The sequence below is a fragment of the Moschus berezovskii genome, chromosome 6, assembly GCF_049115385.1.
Source record: "Moschus berezovskii isolate FMDL1 chromosome 6, NW_MosBer_1.0, whole genome shotgun sequence".
Classification (NCBI taxonomy): domain Eukaryota; kingdom Metazoa; phylum Chordata; class Mammalia; order Artiodactyla; family Moschidae; genus Moschus; species Moschus berezovskii.
This window is the reverse complement of record NC_142465.1, coordinates 79,071,382-79,094,258: the sequence shown is the minus strand read 5'-3', so window position 1 is coordinate 79,094,258 and position 22,877 is coordinate 79,071,382. Positions and strand designations below refer to the sequence as shown.

Genomic DNA, 22,877 nt, shown 5'->3' with positions numbered 1-22,877 from the left:
TCAGTGACTTAAAAGCCTAGTCTTTTTAATTCCGTAAGTCTAAATCCTGAATGACTCAGTAATGAAATCTGTACCCTGCAAAATCTAGAGGCTTTTTCCAGAATTGGAATCAGCCAGGACTAGTCTTTCGCCCTAACCCATGAGAAGCAAATGTGTTAAGGGTTGAGAAGAGAGAGGCTAACCCTGAGGAGATCAGAGCAGGAGCCTCATGTGGGTTCTTAGGATCCCTGCCTCCTGCCTCCTCCTGGATGGAGTCCTAGGTGAGAGACAGGGAGAAGCAGCTCTGGGTCACTGCGGTATCTGATAGGAGAGGAGGTCTGTGTCTTGTCTCCTTTGCAGGGTTCCCCTCCAGAAAATGTGGGGGCTTCTCTAGTGGCTCAGCAGCAAAGAATCTACCTGTAATGCAGGAGACTGGGTTTGATCCTTTGGTTGGGAACATCCCCTGGAGAAATGGCAACCCACTCCAGTATTCCTGCTGGGGAAATCCCATGGAGAGAGGACCCTGGTGGGCTGCAGTCCATAGCGTTGCAAGAGTTGGACATGACTTATCGACTAAACACCAACAATCTCCAGCAACGGTATGAGAGGTAAGGATGCCTCCTCTATGTTTCCACAGCAGGGACTTGAGACAGCCTCTGGGAGATTCCCAAGGCCCTGGAGCAGTGTGGGAACAGCTGAGGTTTTCCATTGCCCTTGACAGAGGATGTGAAGCTGACAGGACAGAGCCTTGCCTGGAGAGGCCCTGGGTAAACTGCCCTGTCTGTGGATCAACCATGGAGGACCAGACAGGACAGCTCCGCGGAGGCCAGCTGAAATGGTATCCACAGGCAGACAAGGATCTGGAAGAAGAGATGCCAGAGCAGATGCCAGAGACAGTGAAGACCCAATGTCTTGATTGGCCAACAGAGGTCTGGGAGTTTATACCCTGGGTGAATGCAGGCTTAAGATAGCTGCCTTCTGTTTCAGAAAACAAAAAAAAGTTATACTATTTTTTGTTCCCTGTTCCCTATAAGATGTGTACCTTAGCAATTTAAAACACCCTAAAAAGTCCTCAAAGACAAGCTGAGGCATGGAAGGGGGTTGGGCTTGGAATAGGCGGAATGGGAGTTCCTTTGTCAGTAACCATTCAGTACAACCTTGAACTTGTCATTTCACCTCTCTGGATCTCAGTTTTCTCATCTGTGAAATGAGATGTAATACTACCTGCTTCACAGACTTGTGAGGATTAAAAGAACAACAACAACAAAAAAAAAAAGCCTGGTTCAAGGCCTGGCACACATTAGGGGCCCAATGAATATCTGAACCTTTCCTGTCTTTCCCATCTGAGGTCATTTACAGTTTCAAAACATGATAATTCTTTGTGGGAAAGATGCATACAGGAGGCTCTGTATACCAGGGCCTGGAAAATAAAATAAAGTGCCTTCCCTACTCTGTAAGGAAACAATAAAAACCAAGGACAAGGCACAAAATGGACAACGAAAGGCCAACTTGAGAGGAGGGCGGGGGGTAGGGGACAGAGTGACGCTGGTGACAGCACTAAATGAAAAAAAAACATTCAATACCCTGCTATCACCCTTCATCGGGCTACAGAAATAGAAACCAGACAAACACATTATGTGAAGGGCAGAAGCGTTGGCAAGGTTCTGGCCTATAGGAAAAACCCAGGTTCAATAATGCCACGAGCAGGGGGAGGCAGGGAAGTAAGGTCAAAGTCAACGGTGGGGTTTGTGTCTGGACCGCTGGTTTTATAGTCCTAATGAGGCTTAAACATCACACGTTCCTCCTGCGATGAACTCAGTTTCTCATTAGGCTCCATATCTGCTCCCGGATCAGCCAGCCACATGGCAGGAGTGGTTTCCCCTTCATCCGGCTGATGAATTATCAAGGGTATTCTCTACCTTTCTTTTTTGGGAAAGGAAAGTTTTGAAGTAGAAAACGTTCTCTTCTATTTATATCTACTCTTTTCCCTCTGATTAAAGAGATGATACAGTTTGGGGATGGACTTCAGGTCTCTATTTAGAAAGTGCATGGTTAAGACAGCATTTCTAAGAGCCTCTGCTCTGCTCTGGGTCTTTATCTGGTCTTCAGAGGGATGTGAGATGTAGGGCTGCGGTTCTGAATATTTGCAAGGTTGTTGGAATAGCCACATGTTTTGTGTCAAGCTGTGTGCTTGGAGCTAGGGATATACAGACATCTAGGAGAGGATTAAGAAAGCACTCGTGTTCTCAAAGAGCGTATAAATACAGAGATTTGCGCCACCAGTTCCTCTGATGGTGGTCAGAAACCAGGGTACAGGGTTAATAATAACTGATATTTGAATTATGATATGTGGCTGGGTACTCCTGCACCCACTTACCTCTCCCAGTCTCAGTTTGAAGACCACTGACTCTAGTTCTGGCCCTCTGATCTCCTGCCCAGCACTATTACCCCCTTATCAGAGTTTTCTCCTGTTGAACACTAATGACCATCTCCTAAGCCCTTGCAGGCACCCAGGAATGTGCTCACTTTTGATCAGAAGCCACATCATGGGAAACTCCTCATTTTGAAACTTGTTACATTATCAGATCAAACATTATCGGGGAAACTTGTTCTGTTTCCCCCAGGCAGGGGGAGTTACATCTTCCCATAGGCGCCTGTAGCTGTTGGCACATTTACTAACCATATTAATAAGGATAATAGGAGTAACAATAGTAGTAAAAAGGTCTAAGTTACAGTTTATTGAGTGTGTCTATGAGCCAGGTGTCATACTAAGTGCTTTACATATATTATTTAATGCTCAAAAGAACCCCGGGGGAGATCCTATTATTATCTTCAGTTTACAGATTGTATCAGTGAGGAGTTGAGTTTGCACACAGAAACCTGTCCATAGTCCTTTAAGTGAATAGAAACTTATTTTGCTCAAATAACAATGGGCTTGGGCAAGCCACTCCAGTACTCTTGCTTAGAAAATCCCATGGACGGAGGAGCCTGGTAGGCTGCAGTCCATGGGGTCGCGAAGAGTCAGACGCGACTGAGCGACTTCACTTTCACTTTTCTCTTTCACACATTGGAGAAGGAAATGGCAACCCACTCCAGTCTTCTTGCCTGGAGAATCCCAGGGACGGGGGAGCCTGGTGGGCTGCCGTCTATGGGGTCACACAGAGTCGGACACGACTGAAGTGACGCAGCAGCAGCAGCAGCAGCAGGGCTACTATGGCAACTCCATGGTACCATTCTTAACATGTAGTTTTTGGGTTTTGTTACTGTGGACACCAGAGTGCTGTCATTTTGCCAGTCTGTGTTCCAGGAGGGAGGAAGGATAAATGACAAAAAGCAAAAGGTGAAGGGCAAAGAGCCTTTCCCTCTTGTGGTTTTTATTAGTCGAGAAGGGATACTTATCCCCTATCTACATCTCTCTGACCAGAACTGTGTCATGTGGCCACCTTACCTGTCGGGGAGCCTGAGAATTCTCTCTCCCTCTCTCTTTTTCCCTGGTCTGCGCTGGGTCTTTGCTGCTTCGCAACGGGCTTTCTCTCTAGTAGCAGCAAACGTGGTATTACTCTTTATTGTAGTGCTTGGGCTTCCCATTGCTTCTTGTTTCGGAGCATGGGCTGTAGGTGTTGGGCTTCAGTAGTTGCAGCATGTGGGCTCGTTAGTTGTAGCTTGAGGGCTCTAGAGCTCTGGCTCAGTAGCTGTGGTGTACAGGCTTAGTTATTCCACGGCATGTGGGATCTTTCCGGACTGGGGATCGAACCTGTGTCTCCTGCATCGGCAGGTGGATTCTTAACCACTAGACCACAAGGGAAGCCCCCCCGCCTTTTTTTCTTTTAAGCTAGGCAGGTTTCTGCCCTGAACAAAATTAAGGTTTTGCTAGTAAAGAATAAGAAGAGAATGAATACTGGGTTGCTACCTCTGCTTGTCACATAAATGAAAAAACTGGGCCTTAGAGATGCTAAGGATCTTTTTTCTCCAAGATCAGATAGACGGCCATGTCAGATTCAAACCCATGTCTGATGCCAGAGTCCATGATCTTGACAACTATGAGAGATTACTTCCTTAACGTGATGCATTGCAATTGTCTTTTTATTTGTTCATCTGTTCTTCCCTGGACTGTGAGCTACTTATTTGTTTTGGTATCCCAGACTCCTGCCCATAGTTTGTTGAATAGATAAATGAGTAAATGTTAGGACTTCAGTAGTTTCTGCAGCTCAAAATTCTTCCTAGGAAAATATTAAAAAGTTTTCCTCTTTCTATGTAACGGTTTGTAGCCACCTGTTCACCAACAGGTAGCTGCATACGAATACGAGAGTATGATTCTGGTCTTTGTGCCGCCATGGGTGCATTTGCTCACTATTTATAGGCTTCTGTTCTCTCCCTCCCTAAATGCTTCATGTGTGTTTACAGAGCAGGGTCCAATTCCTCTTTATTCTGCCTGGTCATTCAAACATAACCGTACCACAGTGCTCTACTTCTTAGGGACATGCACACTATTGGAATAACAATAATTTGAGGCACAAATAGCCCAGATGCCAAATCTTATTTTTTTTTCTGGGTCATGGAGCAGCCCAGGAAGGACCTAGCATCATTTAGATTCCGGTATAAAGGTGAGTTGAGAGGGGAAAAGAATTCTTAAGATACCAGTCTAGACAATAAACTTTTTTTGGAAAATCAAACACTGGTGTCCCTAGGTTTTAAAAAAAAAAAAGCCACTGTTGTTTCATCAGTTCAGTTCAGTCGCTCAGTTGTGTCTGACTCTTTGCGACCCCATGAATCACAGCATGCCAGGCCTCCCTGTCCATCACCAACTCCCGGAGTTCACTCAAACTCACGTCCATCGAGTCGGTGATGCCATCCAGCCATCTCATTCTCTGTCATCCCCTTCTCCTCCTGCCCCCAATTCCCCCCAGCATCAGAGTCTTTTCCACTGAGTCAACTCTTCGCATGAGGTGGCCAAAGTATTGGAGTTTCAGCTTTAGCATCAGTCCTTCCAATGAACACCCAGATCTCCTTTAGAATGGACTGGTCGGATCTCCTTGCAGTCCAAGGGACTCTCAAGAGTCTTCTCCAACACCATACTTCCAAAGCATCACTTCTTCAGGGCTCAGCTTTCTTCACAGTCCAACTCTTACATCCATACATGACCACTGGAAAAACCATAGCCTTGACTAGATGGACCTTTGTTGGCAAAGTAATGTCTCTGCTTTTTAATATGCTATCCAGGTTGGTCATAACTTTCCTTCCAAGGAGTAAGTGTATTTTAATTTCATGGCTGCAACCAGCATCCGCAGTGATTTTGGAGCCCGAAAAAATAAAATCTGACACTGTTTCCCCATCTATTTCCCATGAAGTGACGGGACCAGATGCCATGATCTTCGTTTTCTGAATGTTGAGCTTCAAGCCAACTTTTTCACTGCCCTCTTTCACTGTCATCAAGAGGATTTTTAGTTCCTCTTCACTTTCTGCCATAAGGGTGGTGTCATCTGCATATCTGAGGTTATTGATATTTCTCCCGGCAATCTTGATTCCAGCCCAGTGTTCCTCATGATGTTCTCTGCATATAAGTTAAATAAGCAGGGTGACAATATACAGCCTTGACATACTCCTTTTCCTGTTTGGAACCAGTCTGTTGTTCCATGTCCAGTTCTAACTGTTGCTTCCTGACCTGCATACAGGTTTCTCAGGAGGCAGGTCAGATGGTCTGGTATTCCCATCTCCTTCAGAATTTTCCACAGTTTATTGTGATCCACACAGTCAAAGGCTTTGGCATAGTCAATGAAGCAGAAATAGATGTTTTTCTGGAACTCTCTTGCTTTCTCCATGATCCAGCGGATGTTGGGAATTTGATCTCTGGTGCCTCTGCCTTTTCTAAAACCAGCTTGAACATCTGGAAGTTCATGATTCACATATTGCTGAAGCCTGGCTTGGAGAATTTTGAGCATTACTTTACTAATGTGTGAGATGAGCGCAATTGTGTGGGAGTTTTAGCATTCTTTGGCACTGCCTTTCTTTGGGATTGGAGTGAAAACTGATCTTTTCCAGTCCTGTGGCCACTGCTGTGTTTTCCAAATTTGCTGGTATATTGAGTGCAGCACTTTCACAGCATCATCTTTCAGGATTTGAAATAGCTCAACTGGAATTCCATCACCTCCACTAGCTTTGTTCATCGTGATGCTTTCTAAGGCCCACTTGATTTCACATTCTAAGATGTCTGGCTCTAGGTCAGTGATCACACCATCATGATTATCTTGGTCGTGAAGATCTTTTTTGTACAGTTCTTCTGTGTATTCTTGCCACCTCTTCTTAATATCTTCTACTTCTGTTAGGTTCATACCATTTCTGTCCTTTATCGAGCCCATCTTTGCATGAAATATTCCCTTGGTACCTCTAATTTTCTTGAAGAGATCTCTGGTCTTTCCTATTCTGTTGTTTTCCTCTATTTCTTTGCATTGATCACTGAGGAAGGCTTTCTTATCTCTCCTTGCTATTTTTTGGAACTCTGCATTCAGATGCTTATATCTTTCCTTTTCTCCTTTGCTTTTCGCTTCTCTTCTTTTCACATCTATTTGTAAGGCCTCCTCAGACAGCCATTTTGCTTTTTTGCATTTCTTTTCCGTGGGGATGGTCTTGGTCCCTGTCTCCTGTACAATGTCACGAACCTCCGTCCAGAGTTCATCAGGCACTCTATCTATCAGATCTAGTCCCTTAAATCTATTTCTCACTTCCACTGTATAATCATAAGGGATTTGATTGAGGTCATATCTGAATGGTCTAGTGGTTTTCCCTACTTTCTTCAATTTAAGTCTGAATTTGGCAATAAGGAGTTAATGATCTGAGCCGCAGTCAGCTCCTGGTCTTGTTTTTGCTGACTGTATAGAGCTTCTCCATCTTTGGCTGCAAAGAATATAATCAATCTGATTTCAGTGTTGACCATCTGGTGATGTCCATGTGTAGAGTCTTCTCTTGTGTTGTTGGAAGAGGGTGTTTGCTATGACCAGTGCCTTCTCTTGGCAAAACTCTATTAGCCTTTGCCCTGCTTGATTCCGTGCTACAAGGCCAAACTTGCCTGTTACTCCAGGTGTTTCTTGACTTCCTACTTTTGCATTCCAGTCCCCTATAATGAAAAGGACATCTTTTTTGGGTGTTAGTTCTAAAAGGTCTTGTAGGTCTTCATAGAACCGTTCAACTTCGGCTTCTTCAGCGTTATATCAGAGGGCAGACACTCTGAAATCATAATCACAGAAAACTAGTAGATCTGTTGTTTCATAGGCCATCAGAAAACATCCTGGTTTTCTTTCAAATTCAGAACACTAGGTTGGACAGGACGAAGCTCCATCTGCTGTGGAGTTGCCTAACTCAGCTCAAGAACAAGCTTGCAGGCACTTGGATTCCCAACACAATGGCTCAACCAGCAGTATGAAGAGATTTCTAGGCTCCTCTCTCCAACCCCATGCGTCCCTGCCAGTAGCTTACTATCACTAAACAAATTAGATGATAAATATTTGCCATTTATTAAACAGTTACTATTGGTTGGGCGCTATGCTAAGTGTTTTATTTTGTCTCGTTTAATCCTTAGAACAACACTGTCACTATTATTGTCACCTGCAAACAAGGAATTGAAGGCTTGGTGAAAAGACTCAATTTGCCCAACAGTCACTGTACTTAAGGTTGATTTGAGGAGCCTGGTCTGCCCATCTTGATCTCTAGCATCCTCACAAAGTCACCTTAAGGATTTAAAAAACCCAATGATGGGACTTTCCTTGCGGTCTAGTGGTTAAGACTCCACACTTCCACTGCAAGGTGCATGGGTTTGATCCCTGGTCGGGAACTAAGCCCACATACCTTGCAATTCAGCCAAGACAAAAATAAGACAAAAATTTAAAAAACAATGGTAGTGATGGCGGTAGTGGTAAAGAACTTGCCTGCCAATGCAGGAAACATAAGTGATATGGATTTGATCCCTGGGTCAAGAAGATACCCTGGAGGAGGGCATGGGAACCCACTTCTGTATTCTTGCCTGGAGACTCCCATGGACAGAGGAGTCTGATGGGCTACAGTTCGTAAGGCTGCAAAGAGTTGGACACCACTGAAGTGACTTAGCATGCACACAATGGTAGTGATACTGATATATTCTTGCTACTTATTGAGAGCTTCTCATAGGTCCATCTGTTCAAAGTTCTTAATGTGTGATAAAGATAACTCATTTAAACCCTCACAATAATCCTTTTAGGAAGGTCTTAAGTTTTCAGATGAAGACATAGAAAGACTAAGTGGCTTTTACAAAGTACCATGACTTGTGAGTGGCAGAGCTAAAACTTGACTATTTTTATTTGTCTATAACACAGCGTAGTTAAAACAATGTGCCTGCTATGAAAACTCAGCTTCAAGGTAAGGCCACCAGTCCTCCCTTGCAACCAGTCTGCCGGTTCTAATTCCCTTCAATTTGAAAATTCTTAAGTCATCGCTGGTTCAGCATCACATGTGCAGTAGGTGGTAAAGACTGGATTCAAAGCTTGGTTGGTTTCTGACTTCAAAGAAGGGATCTTTATCATTGCACTGTTTCAGCACTAACTTTTAACTTGGGTTAAACCCCAGTACAAAAGACAAGTCATAGACCTATCTGAAAAGGACTTAGAAATCATTTAACCAGGGGTTTCTCAATCTTAGCACTACTGACATTTTGGGCTGGATAACTGTTGTGGGGACTGTCCTGTTCATTGTTGGATGTTGAACAACCCTTCTCGTCTCTATCCAGCAGCAGCACTCCCACCCCACCCCACCCTAGGTGTAACAACCAAAAACATATTCAGTTCAATTCAGTTCAGTCGCTACTCTGCGACTCCATGAATCACAGCACGCCAGGTCTCCTTGTCCATCACCAACTCCCGGAGTTCACTTAAACATATTCAGATGTTGACAAATGTCCGGGCAGAGTGGGAAAGGGGCAAAATCGTCCCTGGTTTCAAACCACTGATCTGAACTCTCTCCTCATTTTGCAAATAATGGAGTAGGGGTCCAAAGTGATGAAGCAACTGGCTTAAGCTAGTTAGCAGAATCCATGTTGTTCATGCAACATCACCGTGTCCCTATAATATACAGGGCACAACATACCTGAAGAAATTAGATGCTATCTTAGTCCTTACAGTCTGTTAGAAGAGAAAAGCAATTACACAAATAGCTCTAACTGTACGAAGCTGATAAGCAAGAAAGTGTTAGGCAGCAAGGTCCAGAGAAAGAGAGTATGATCTGGTTTCCTGAGATCTGGATCTGCCAGTTTTCATCTGCGGGACTTAACCAAGGTTCAGGTTCACAACCAATGAAACAGAGCTCATATATACTCTGCTTATACCACCCGGTCCAAAACGGGTCTGCGAATTCATTGTGCAAACTGTGACGCTCTTACAGACATCAGGTATTATTAGTAAGATGACCAGAAATGTGAAATTATGATTAAAGGCTTTCAGGACTGGGGATAGCCCTGTAGCGGTGGCCTCATTCCTGGACCTTCCAACTCAAGAGCCCCATTTTTTTTCGGGAAAGGGACCAAGTAAATAACTCCCTCCCTCAGAGCCTGGAACCGACCCGGTCAGACCGGCGAATTCACCGTACAACTCCGAACAGCGAGTCCCGCCAGAGGGAGTTGCTACACTGCCCTCCGGCCACTCAAGCTCCGCCCGTTCTAGGCTGTGGCCCCGCCCTCAGGGAACAGACTCCGCCCCCTCCGCCCTGGAACTCCAGAGGCGCGGTGCCTCCAGGATAATCCCTCGTCCGAGCCGGAGTTTCCCGAACTCCCTCGATCTCCACCCTGCCTCTCTCGGCCTCCGGGAGCGGAGGCGGCGGAGATTGCCGAGGGGCGCTGGCCCCGCCCCCTCCGCGGGCTCGGCCGCCACCGCCCCCTCGCCCCCGCCGGCCCGGCCTCCCGCGCGGGCTGGAGTCCCAGATCCCGGGCCTTCCCTCCTCCTTTCTCTCTCCCCGCCTTCCCGGTGCTGCCACAGTGGCGGGTCGGAGGATCTCGGCCAGTCAGCTCGTTCCGGCCTCGAGCCCCTCCTCCCCCCAAATAAACACCCCTCCCCAATCCTCAGGAGCTCGGACCGCCCCCTTCCTCCCTCAGCCCGGCGTGTGGCGAGGGCCAGTGTGAGGGAGTGAGCGCGGGCCGGCGGGCCAGCTTCGTGAGTGAGCGAGGCGGGGCGCGCGGCGGGCCGGGCCGGGGGTCGCGTGTTCCCGTGGGGGCGCGAGCGAGTGCCCGTCGCGACCCGCCGGCGGCCCCGAGCCGGGGAGGCGGCCAGCGAGAGACCAGAGGCTATCGCCCGCCGCCGCCGAGGAGGGCAGCGGGCCCGCGCGCGCGCGCGCGCACGTACGCACGCACGCGGGGGCGGGTGCAGGCGCGCGCCCGCCTGTCGCGACAGTCGGGGCCGAGGCCCAGGGGGAGGTGGCCTGTCGCGGGTCGCCCGGCTCCCGGAGGCGAGGGGGCCTCGGGCGGATGGCGGAAGGCGCCCAGCCGCAGCAGCCGCCTCAGCTTGGGCCCGGCGCCGCTGCCCGGGGGATGAAGCGGGAGTCAGAGCTGGAGCTGCCGGTGCCCGGAGGGGGAGGAGACGGAGCCGAGCCCGGCCTGAGCAAGCGGCCGCGTACCGAGGAGGCGGCGGCCGACGGCGGCGGGATGCAGGTGACCGCGCGGGGCAGGCGCCCCGTTACCGTGGCGGGGTAGGGGGGCGGTGGAAGCGGCGCGGGGCTGCGGGGCTTGGAGGGCGGAGGGCTGCCCGGGGTCCCGGCTTGGAGGTGGGAGGGGGCCGGTCGGGGCCTGCGTGGAAGGTGGGGCGAGCCCCGACTTGGAAGCTAAGGGTGCAGGAGGAGCCTGGTGTGCCCTGGAGGGTCCTGATCTCTGAGAGGACGAGGGGGGCACGTAGCACGAATAGGTGTTGAGAGGAAATCGAACGTGCTTGAGATGGATTCCATTTCTTTACACCCTTCTTTAGTTCCTTGGCGGGGAGTGGAAGCCGAGAGATCCTGGTCCGTTGCCCGGAGAGCTGGGGACCGAATCGAAGACTGTGGGGGCTGGGGGGGGGGCAGTGGTGGGACACCTCCCCAAAAGAGGGAGTACTGTTTTTGGCAGCCCTGGACACACAACTGGGATGGAGAACGGGATCGGCATAGAAGGGAGGGGTGAAGAGCGAGAAAACTCCTCGAGAGCCCAAAGGGGATGTGGCTTAGGTTGTGGGTTAAATCAGTTACACGAGGAGTGTGAGAAGTACGAGGAGTTGGGTAGCGTTGTGGCTACACCGTGGTGCTCAAGCTCATTAACTTCGTGGAGCATCTGGTGAGCCTGGAGACACAGGACCTGGCCAGTTGTATCTTAGGACACTGACTAGATCTTTATTGTCCTGGAATATAAAAGAAAATTTATAGGACTGTTAGAAGATTGGATTCTGAATTGTGGACTCAAGGAGGAGCTGGTTGGTTTGGAAACGGACTGCCAAATGTAGTGACCATGTCAGTTGACTTTGTAGTTGGGGGAAGAGCGTGAAACCTTCCTTGATTTGATTTTAGATTTGGTCTCTGTTCAGAATATACTTGCTGTGAAATGGTGGGTTTACCTACCAACAATCTGCCCAGTTCTCTTAGCATCTTAGAATGTTAGAGAAGCAACCAGAGATACCATCTTTGACTGAAGTTCTTAACTTGGAGAGACCTGAAAGATTCTTCTGCAGAATAGTTTACGGGTACTCTCTGGTGCGAGAAAGTCAGTAGTTTTCATCTTTTTTATTCGAGTCCCAAAAATGTTTCAACCTCATTAGGTAGATGAGGAATCAAAAAATCTGGAGCAGACTAGTGACTTGTGTAGGGCCACCCAGTTAGCTGGTAGTGAAACTGAAGCTAGAATCCTGGTCTTCTAATTCCTATTCCTGTGCTCTCTCCATTACAGCACTCTTGGAAATCTCTGCAGTGCTAAAAGACTTCCTGTGCTCTGCTCTCGCTGCTTTTCAAGGCTCTGTCTGACTTCCTGTGTTAGAGACGGAGCTGTATTTAAGCCTGGCGTGTTTGCTCTGTGCATCTTGGTCTCCCTTGCAGAGGCCACTCTATTACTTGTGTTGACTTGGGTAAAGTGACCCTCCTGGTGTTTATTTTTGAATTCTTTTGTTTCACTTGCCTGCTTTTGTTCTTCTCCATTTGAACTCCCTCAGGCAGGGGACTTGTGCAAAGTAAACGCCCGGGGCCTCGGAAAAAATATAGAGGAATATGGGGAGACTTAAGGTGAGCTGGGTTGACACTGGAAGATGAGAGAAGATTGGGTGTGGGTGCTGGTGAGCGTGTCCGTTTGGTGTGTGCATATATCTTTGTCCATTTATTGTTTCTGTTAATCACAGTTAATAGTCTCCTACTGCCTTCTCCCTCTTTCCTCCTGGGGCCCATTATTTGCTGGTTGCCTTCAAATTGGCTAAGGATAGCAGTATTTGGAAATGGAGCAGTGTATAGGGACTTTGGAGTATGCAGAAGAAGCTGTGGATTAGGTCCTCTGGGTACAGATGGGCACCTTAGAACTATCCCACAGAGAAAGCTTTTTTCACTCTGTGGATCTGTAGATCTTTATTTATTTTTCACTTTATGCATTCTCTTTGTTGTAGTTCCCAGTACACCATGTCACACAGGTATTCATGTCATCATTTACTTAGCCTCCTGCCCACAACTATCTGCATGGTTCTGGGAAAATCCCTTCTTTGGGGGCCTCTATTATCATAGTTGTAAAATACAGTGTTTATAAAGGATGATTTATAAGTTACCTCTAAAAAGATACAGAAAGTTCCTTGACTTTAAAGAACTTGGGGTCTGCAATCTAGGTAGGGAGCCAGAATGGGTGAAAAGTTGGGGGAAAAAAAGTGTGTATGTATATGTGTCATATATATGTATGTATGTATATTATGTATATATATATATATATATATATATGAATTTTTGGTAAGTTCCAGAGGAACAAGAGTAGGGATACTACAAGGTAGATCCTTGTCACAAGGCTTTGCAAACTTTAAAACCAAAGTATGCTGAAGATTTGTGCCATTGGAGTCAGAAGCAAAAGATGGTTGTTCTTGCCGAAATAGTCAAGGAAGGCTTTATAGAGAAGTTGAAATTTGAGGTCTAATCGGGAGTAAAGGAAAGATAATGTTCATGAAAAGATGAAATTTAAGCCTTGGTCACCTACATTTCTAAAGGACCTTCCTATCATTCTGATAATTATGATAGGATATTTAATATTCATTTAACTGACGTTTACTGAGCAGCTGCTAAGTGCCAGGCCCTGTTTTAGAGCCTAGGATATACAGTAGTAAATTAAACAAAGACTCTGCTCTCATGGAACTAAGATTCTAATTGAAAGGGACAGACAATAAAGAAATCAACTATTATTAGGTGGTTTTAAGTGCTAAGAAGAAAAATAAAGCACGCAAAGGGGTAAGAGTGGTGAAGAGGATGGTTAGGGAAGGCCTCTCTGGTAGGTGACCTTTGGGTGACCTGAGGGAATTTGAGGGAATGGGGTTCAGACAGAGGAACTGTGGGTGCAGAGGCATTGAGAGATAAGTACACTTGATGTGTTTGAGAACAAGAGACCAGTGGAGCTGGAGGAGAACGTGCAGGGGGCGAAGCAGTTTTAGGAAGTGATATCAGTGGTGTGGACATGTCTATGGGTTCATGTAAATAGACATTTAAAAATTCTAGAGTGGCTTGCTTTTTGGTATATGGGTTTGTCTTGAAGCAGCACTTGTTTTTTTTTTCTTATATCGTAGCACAAATGACATTTCTTGGAGGTCAAAGCTCCTTTTGGGAAGCCTTCCCTCCTGACAGCTTAATTCACATCAGTTAGACCCACCTCTTGCCACCTGTTGTATGGGTGGTTAATTATGCATCATCTTGTATTGTCTTGTCATTGTTTTATTCCTGTTTCCTTAGTGATACTGTAAGCTTCTAGAAGCCAAGAACTATATTTTCTTTGTGTTTATCCTTTATAATACCTCACAGTTTTGATATATAGTAAGTACTCAATGCCTGTTAAACTGAAGTTGAAATTTTGCCTTTTTAAAATAATTAAGGGATAGAAAAAATACCATGAAATTTAAGGGTGAGAGTTAGGATATTTCAGGAAATATCCTAACATTTTGAGTGTCAAAGGATTAACCCATTTTTAAACAGAAGTCATTTGCTGGGGTTAATTTTCCAAGACCACAGACTAAATGGAGATACAGCTCTAAGCTGCAGATTCCAAGGCTGAACCCTGATGAGTTATAGCCACTAAGCTTTTGGGGATAAATCATTACTTCCCAAAATGGAGCAGTGGGGACATGAGAGAGTCTGTGGTGCTTATGTTATAATCCTTGTGCTAAGAAGGACCCCTGGGGTGAGGGGGGGAAGAGGAAGGGTCGCTCCTTTCTAGGCCAGTATCCAGAAGCTTTACATGGGTGGCAGCAGAGTCGGCACAGCCCTATAAACAGTGTAGAGAACCCTCAACTGCGGAGGAGGGAAGAGACACATTCCACGTGAAAATTGAAACACAGCTTGAGAAATGTAGTGAGTTGTTAAAGAGGGTATTTGGAAATACTGTACTCTAACCTGGTAGAAAGTTAAGTGAGTTATTAGAGATTTGTTTCACTTTAAGCAAGTCTGATATGTGTGAAAAACTCAGGCCTTATGAAACATCCAGGGGAATGAATTCTTTTGGTCAGCTCCTCTAGTGAATATAAACAATTTGATGAGCAAAAATTCAGATTTTTGTGCAGCTTTCTAGGAACTTAGAAAGTTCACCTTCATAAAGCAAGTTGCACCTTAATTATTATTTATAGCTTTCAGCAATATTCTTTATGGTAGTGAAATGTTGGAATGTGGTTATTACATGGCTCACTGACTGCTTCTGACCATAGAATCGTAAGTCTAATATAGCTAAGTGAGTTCAGAAGTTCATGTTACTGTTTGATTCTAGTAGGAGGAGGACTTTCTGGTCTTAGGGAAGGGTTTGCAGGTAGCCTGTAATTGCTTTGTAGACACTGTATTTCTTAGTTTATCTTCCCATTTGCTTGTTTCTGGGTTTCTTTCCTCCTTGGTGGAAGTCTCTTTGGACTTTGAGTGTTTGGTGTTGAAACTGAACATGAGTGCTACCATTTGAGTAGACTTACCAATATGCTTTCTTTCCAAGTGATTCCGTGAACAATCTCTCTCTCAAATTACTGAAATTTTCATTTCTGCATGTCTTAATCTGCTCAAGCAGACTGTAGACTGGGTGGCTTAAACACCAGCAATTTGTTTCTCACAGTTCTTGGGGCTGGAGGTCCAAGATGAAGGTGCTGGCAGATTTGGTGTCTGATGAGGGCTTTCTTCCTGGCTTAGAGACAGCTGCCTTCTTGCTGTGTGCTCACATGGGCTTTTCTCCATGTATGCTAGTGGACACACAGAGAGAGAGAGAAAGTCTCCTTTTCATAAGGGCTCCCATCATGGGATGCAGTGGTGGTGGTGGGATCCTCCGCTTATGACCTAGTCGCCTCCCAATGGCCCCTCCTCCAATTACCATCAGATTGTGGGCTTGGGCTTCAACATATTAGTTTGCCGATAGGGGTGGGGGGAGGGGACACAGACATTCAGCCCATAATATAGCCCATAATTTACCACCAGAGTGGTAAATATTATAGTTGGAGAAACTGAGGTAGCACAGTCATGTAAAAATGACTAATTTTTTTCCCCCAGACTCACAAGGCAGCTTGTGAGTGTATAACTGGGAATGTCTGAGAGGCTGAAAGATCTGAATTCAAAATAGAGTTATTTTGCAGGGTGACTCAAGAGGTTATCCTGAGTTGAATTTGTCTCCTGACTTCCTCTCCCATTTTTCTAGTCACTGTCATTTTTTTTTTTTTTTTCTATCACACTGATACGTGAACACAACAGAAGCTAACTAGATATTTAACTTTCATTTTGATATAAAGCAGACTGGTGTGGACAGGCCTCAAGATTACAGGGCTGAGAAAGAAATTCAGTGTACTGCTTGCTGTAAACAAGAATGTTGCTAGTGAATCTCTGGTTTGACATCTCTCAGGCCATCAGTTTGGTATCAGGCTTTAATAATTTGTGGAAACTGTGTTGTGCTTAGTCACTCAGTCGTATCCGACTCATTTCGACCCCTTGGACTGCAGCCCGCCAGGCTCCTGTGTCCATGGGGTTCTCCAGGCAAGAATACTGGAGTGGGTAGACATGCCCTCCTCCAGGGGCTCTTCCCAACCCAGATCTCCCGCATTGCAGGCGGATTCTTTATCACCTGAGCCACCAGGGAAGCGCAAGAATACTGAAGTGGGTAGCCTACCCCTTCTCCAGGGGAACTTTCCAACCCAGGAATCGAACCGGGGTCTCCTGCATTGCAGGTGATTCTTTATCAGCTGAGCTACCAGGGAAGACCCAATAAAGCTGGTCATTTTAGTGAGTGGACTTGTTTGAATTGTTTTTTGATACATGTTTGTAAAGCTTAGTGCACATCTTTTTTTCTGAGGCTAATGTACCCTTTAAAGACAGGAGGGAAGAGCCCTCGAGATGATGGAAAGGAAACGGTAGTAACTGGAGCGTGAGCAGACAGATGGAGGCGGGATGACGGGTGTGTGTGGTGTTTAGGTGGCCCCTCCGAGTATCCAGTTTCCTATTCATTGCCCCTCCAGCCCCAGTGCAAGCAGGCAGCTTACATGGCTAAGGTTTCATTATCTAATCCATCACAGATCGGCTTGAATAAACCCATTGGCTGGCGCTGATCTAGTTAGAAGGGTAGTGCAAAGCCGCTTGAGCCAGGATTGGGGCAAATCGGATCAGAACTGCCTTGTGAATCCTGGACATATTTCTGTAATTTGGGTGGTAAAGCGGTTTGGGAAATCACTTAGGAGCCAGAGCTCACCATCAGCCTGGAGTGTTTCCGCATGTTGTCCTGGGGACCCTGAGGGGAAGTGGATGGAGGATTTGACACATTTCTCTGGAGTATAGTCAGGCTGTTTTGATTATTTGATTCTGAACATTTTTTGGTCTCTCATGCTCAGGAGTGACATTTTGGGAAACATTTGGAGATTCCAGTTGTGATCCCTCAATTGTGTCTTCTCTGAGTGATCCCTTCATCTGAGACTGTTATGTGCGTTGCCTCTCAGTTTTTAAAGTGGAGATGTTGTTGTTATCATTATTACCAACCTTGATGCATTATTATGTTTGTTATCCATATATATTGAAGAATGGTGTAGTGCAAGAAACACTATTTAGAATTTCTCACACTGGGGTTCGAATCCTGGTTCTTCCCATTGCCAGCCAACTGAAATGACCTTTGGTAAGATATTTACCATCTGAGCTCCTGTTTACAGATCTGTGAACTGGAGGAATTACTGCATCCTCTCATGAGCTGCTATAATCACAGACTGAGATTATTTAAAGTTCCCATCATGGAACCCAGCAGTAAATGTTTATAAATTCTTGCCTCCTTTATAACCTGCTACACAGTATTCCAGGAGTTCCTGCTCACTGCTCCATCAGCATGGAGTGGTTAAGGTGCTTCTGATTGATTAAGTGACAGAGTTGGGAGCTGCCTCAGATGAGCAGTGCACTAAACTGGGACATCTAACTGGTTTGACGTGGGTGAAGAGGTGTATGAACCTGGTTGTGGTGGTCCCTCCAGTGAGAGTTAGAGGAGACATTCACGTCCTTGCTAAGGACTAAGAGGGCTCCTGCATGGGGCGTGTGGACATTTCAGGAATCAGTGAGATCTCTCCTGGGAGTGTGGATGACAGAGGCACTGGCTGTTTTGATGGCACATGGTACGCAGGAGTGAAAATGTCATTTGTGTTCCAGATTTTGTAAGGTTTGTTGGTTAAATGTATTGCATCTAATAGATGGCATTTTGTTCTCATTTTTGTTTGTGGAAATTGATCTGGGATGAGTTTGTCTCTTGTGCTCTCTTTCCAGTCTCTTCAAACCCACCTTTGTGGCTATTAACATCGTTATCCATCTCAGAGAGCTTAAAATCATTTGAGAGCTTATCAAATGGATAAGGTCCATTCTCTTGTTTGGCCTGCCAGGTCCTTCTGGCCTGATTTGTGCCTTCCTTATTAGCTTCTTTCTAGTCTGTGGCAAGGGACTGGTAGCTTCCTGAGCTCAGGCTCATTCATACCTCGGTGCTTTTGTTTCTGTTGTGTCCGAAATTCCTACCTCACACCTCTCATCTCATCGGTAAGGCTGTCTTCAGGAATAAGCTGGGATGCTGATTCCTCCTGGATGCCTTTTGTCTATGCTTCATCCCTCCCGCATTCCTGCTGCTTTCCAGAAGGTCGTGTCCAGAGCTCTTGTTTTAGAACTTTTTAGATTAACATTTGTTCAGCTGTCTGCCCCTCCCCCCACCACTGTGTGATCAAGGGAGCCTTTGGGATCCATAGGATCTAGCACTGCCCTGGCCTGACTAATCAAGAAACTGTCTTTCTTGTTGAACTGAACTTTGTCTTCTTGCTCCTCGGTTGGAGCCAGCAGATGGCTTTAATTATTTTTCCAGATTATCCCTGGGGGGTCTGGCCCTTGGTCTGCTCTCCAGCTCCTGCAAAGATTAGGTGTTGTGGGATTTGTGAATGGTGTCTGATCTTTCCATTGATATCAGGGTTAAAGGTGACTCTAGAGGGGGTGGAGTTTAACTGCTGAATGTGTCGGGTGGGCATGGCAACCTGACCTTAGGTTTCCTGTGCTCAGATGTTAATTGAGAGCACATGTGTGTATAAAAAGTACCTTTGTGACTGAGGAACTAGAAGAACCACACTAGGACAGGGCAGTTAGAGCTAACCTGTGCCAGTTCATTGGAGCAGTCTGTTGGTCTGCCGTTCAGTGGTGGCACTGCTGAGAGCTTGTGCACTGCTGTGGTTCAGATGTATTACCACCACTTGGGACTAAGCCCATTTGATCAACTGTGGACCTTCACCTTTCCCTTCTCAACCAATGAATTTCATAAGCTCTTACAGCTTGTTTTTATGGATGCAGAAAAATACCTGAGACACCTCACAGAATGCACACTCTTTTTCAGGTGGTTCATTGGATATGTTTGAAAACAGGGAAACTTAATACAGTTCTTGTAAATCTCAGCTTTGGAGACAGGTTCATAGAAATATTTTGCAGGAATCTTCTCTCTCTGGCCCTCGTCATACCCACCTCATTCCCTTCGTCCTCTGATTTGTTTCCCCTATTTATCTTCGCCTGTTCTCCTGCCTCGAGACTACCCTTGCCAGTTTAGTTGGGGCCTCTTTCAAGGCAAAATGGGCATACTTTATAGTGTTGTTGACTGTTCAGATGCTGGGTGAATAAAGCAGATTCTAAAACAGGAGTGAGAGCGAGAGCAACCAGTTATATCACTTCCTTCTGACGTGTTCTGCACATACGTGGCATCTAGAAATTTCAGTTGAGGATTTAAGGCACAGCACACATGATAAATACCACTTATGAAGTAGATGACAGTTTTGAATTGCCAAATGATAATGGTTGAGTGACTGCTTAAAAACCTATTTTCCCAAGGGTGGAAACCGAGCCTTTGAAGTTTAGGCTTCCACATGGGTGTGTTCAGCCACAATTCTCAGGTTTTTTAGGGACCTAAGTCCCCAGATAATATCCTGGTATGTGGGATTTTTCCCGCGGAGAGGCTGGTTCCCTGGTTTCTCCTTTGCCAAGGGAAAGAGATTTTGCTCTGAGCACTGGATATTTTTTTCCAGGCATGTGGTTTTTGAGGAGGCACACTGTTTACTTTTCTTCAGGGCTGCATCGATTTTGTCAGATCCTAATTGTAAATACCACAAGCAAAGCATGATTTACTGTAAGGGGGGGAAGGGGGGGTACCCAAGGGACTCTCTTAGCTCTGGGGTTGGGGGCGGGGAGCAGGAGCCATGCCAGTAGGACTAGAGGAACTGCAGACATTGTCTGGGGGCACCGTGGGGTTTGCGTGTGGGCCCCAGTCGCTGCTTGAGTTGGAACACTTTTGAAGCCGAGGCTCACGGGAAGTTCTTCCAATTGCTTTATTTTGAGCAGCTTTTTCCTCCGCGTGTTGGCAGCTGTGTGGAGGAGGGGGCGTTAGCTGCTGTCAGCCAGGATGATTTCCAGAGCAGACCCGTATGGATTTCATTTAGGCATTTATTTCAGGGGTATGTGGCTTGTTGGGAGTCAAGAGGACTTCGGTTCCATTTTCCTGGAAGTTGGTGGGCTTCTGTGAGCTGCTCTATTTATCTTGGACAGGGAGGCAAGTAGAAAAACGGCTGCACAGTTAGCCCTTGTTGCAGGAGCTTCGTTTCGTAGGTCATCCTCTTGGGGATTTTTGTACAGTCATATTTACAGCCTTAAGATTTTCTTTGCCTCTCCCCTCCCCCCTTTTTCCTTCTACAGTTTCGTGCTCCATAAAAATTCTGAGGAAGGTGGGTAATAATTTAGGGTGTTGTTGTTTTTTAGTCGTGACCAACTCTTTGCAGCCCTATGGACTGTAGCCCACCAGGCTCCTCTGTCCATGAGAATCTCCAGGCAAGAATACTGGACTGGGTTGCCATTTCCTTCTCTAGAGGATCTTCCTAACCCAGGAATCAGACTCGCGTCTCCTACATTGGCAAGTAGATTCTTTACCACTGAGACACTGGAGAATTTGGGGTAGAAGACAAGAATTGTTTGACTCCCTACCCCACCTCCCTTTCTTGCCCAGCCCTCCTCCACCCCATCCTTTGCAGAAGAATCTGCAAAGGAGGTCGCTTATCCCCTAGTCAGACTGGCCCGTCCCCTGGTCCCTGATCCATCTGAATCTGTGGCTTTCACAGCTTTCCCCTGCTATTTCTTGGTTTTCAGGGCATGGGAGATAGTAGGATTGTGATTTCAAAGTAAGAGCTGGCAAAATGGGAAGGTGTTTTTGTGGTGGCTCCCAGCACCTACAAAGCTGAGCTCATGGGCTTGCACCTCATATGAACTTCCAGGAACACTATCAGTGGCTGGCGTGGTGGCCTTGGGGACTTTGTTGGCGCTTCAGGAAGTCTCCACAATGGCAGTGTCTCACAGTGGGAACATTGGCAAGGCTAAGGGGAATCGGTAACACTTGTTTTGAAAATGTGGCTGATCTTAGACTGCCTGTCTCAGTGAGAGGGGAAGAGGCAGCCTTGTCTGAAGAAGGGAGAGTCGTGCTCTACAGCTGTCACTGAGGTGTCCTGTCTCCTGTTTGTGTTTGCTATCTCACGTCCAGATTTTATGGCATATTTTGTATGTTGCATTTACACTTGAAGCCATAGTCTGACTTTTAGTAAACTGTGATTTTTAGTAAACTGATTTGGCTAATCTTGGTATCATCCTGGACTTTGAAGTGATGCTGGTCATATTTACCAATAAAAGGTCCGTGTCAGGGCTTAGAGGTTGCTGTTTCTGTTGGTGGCCTCCTCCCCTCCCCAGCCTCCACTTGTTGTGCATTAGTGACACATCTTTTGTCCCTGCACTTTGTGTTACAGGTCTTTAGCTGTTTGTTGTGGTACTAAATAGATCTTTCTGCTGCAGCATTTTGGCTCTGAGCTGACTGTTTTACATTGTTGGAGATCAGTTGGCTAACTGACATGTGGTGTCCACGAAAGCAGAACCCTTTCAAAGAGATACTTACCATGGACCATTCATGATTTTTGTCAGTTTTGTAAAAATGCTGTGATTAACCCATAACCATGTGTCCATGTGGATGAGCAGTCTTCCTTTATGCTTACTTGGCACTGTTCTCTCGAGCAGTAGTTTGGATTAAGTGTTCCCCAGTAGGCTTTGCATTTTAATCCTTGGAAGCCTGTTTCAAGAAACCTTTATATTTGATTTTCTTGAGGTTGGTGTAGGGGATCATTCACTCTTACTGAATTTTAGCTTCACTATGAATTGTTTTCGGCAGTGTTCATTTTAGGCAAACAGTAAATATTTCTTTGGTTTTACAGTATCCCAGAGTTTGAAGAAACCTAAAAAAAATAGATTGGTCCAGCATCCTGTTTTAAGCAAGGAAATGGTCTAATTCATATTATCCCAAGCCTTTTTTTTTTATTGATTGTCCTTTGAGAAATGATCATTGGTGTCATTCTGACAAACACACACACAAAGTCACATAACTTTGGAATAGAGTTAAACAGAATTTAAGCTATCTCATTTTGCTTCTCATAAGCAGGTGTTATGACTCTAAATTTATAGAAACATGCTCAGTGAAGCATCTTCCTCTCTTCCCGCTTCCCCTTGTTAGTTTCTTGTTATTCCACCCTCTTTCTTTTTACACAAACACTAGTATACTCCGTACATTCTTTTTGCACCTTGCTTTACTTTATCAGAGGTTTTTTTTTTTTTTTATTGTAACAGGGCTTATTAACATTTTCATTAATGATTTCTGGGTTTGTGTGTGTGTGTGATGCTTAGGAAAGTTTTCCCCGCTCCATGAGTATAAAAACCAGATGGACTTGCAGACAGAGAGACCTGAGTTGGAGCCCTAGCTTTTCCACATCATAGCTGTGTGATCTTGGTTACACAGGTCTTGGTTACACAGCCTAGGAAAAGGCTCAACTTTTTTGCTTATAAAATATGTTATAGAATTGGTGTAAGAATTAAAAGAGAGAATGTATGTAATGTGCTTAGTTCAGAGCCTGACACTGAGTAGGTGTACCTACCAAGCCCTGTTTTCTTATATCTCAGTACTTTTTTCACTTTCTTAAAGGCAGGAACAGTCTCTTAATCTGTGTTTTCTTGGCTTCTCCATCAGTACCAGGGATATATTAATAATTTGGTAATGGTTTTTGCTTTTATCTTTTTGCCTTAAAGTTATCAGTCTCTAGTTTTATTACCGATCAAATAATGGGTGAACAATAGCTAAATCAGTAGATTGGTAATGGTGGATAGTATGAAATCAT

General features: G+C 45.7%; 1 protein-coding gene across 21 annotated transcripts in view; it reads left to right on the top strand.

Moving 5' to 3' along the window:
• The first annotated feature begins 10,082 nt into the window (after positions 1 to 10,082).
• The window catches only part of RBFOX2 (RNA binding fox-1 homolog 2), a 299,196-nt gene continuing 286,401 nt past the window's right edge, over positions 10,083 to 22,877 (top strand). For 7 of the 21 annotated variants that reach the window (XR_008681951.2, XR_016037645.1, XR_008681952.2 and 4 more), the window contains exon 1: positions 10,084 to 10,639. Coding sequence is in view for 18 of the 21 variants with exons in the window: in XM_055396660.2 (XP_055252635.1) it covers positions 10,457 to 10,639 (183 nt within the window). In the remaining 3 variants the exon portion in view is untranslated. Of the gene's footprint in view, positions 10,640 to 22,877 lie in introns of all 21 variants that reach the window. The other 14 variants (XM_055396670.2, XM_055396657.2, XM_055396675.2 and 11 more) reach the window with 4 other exon arrangements.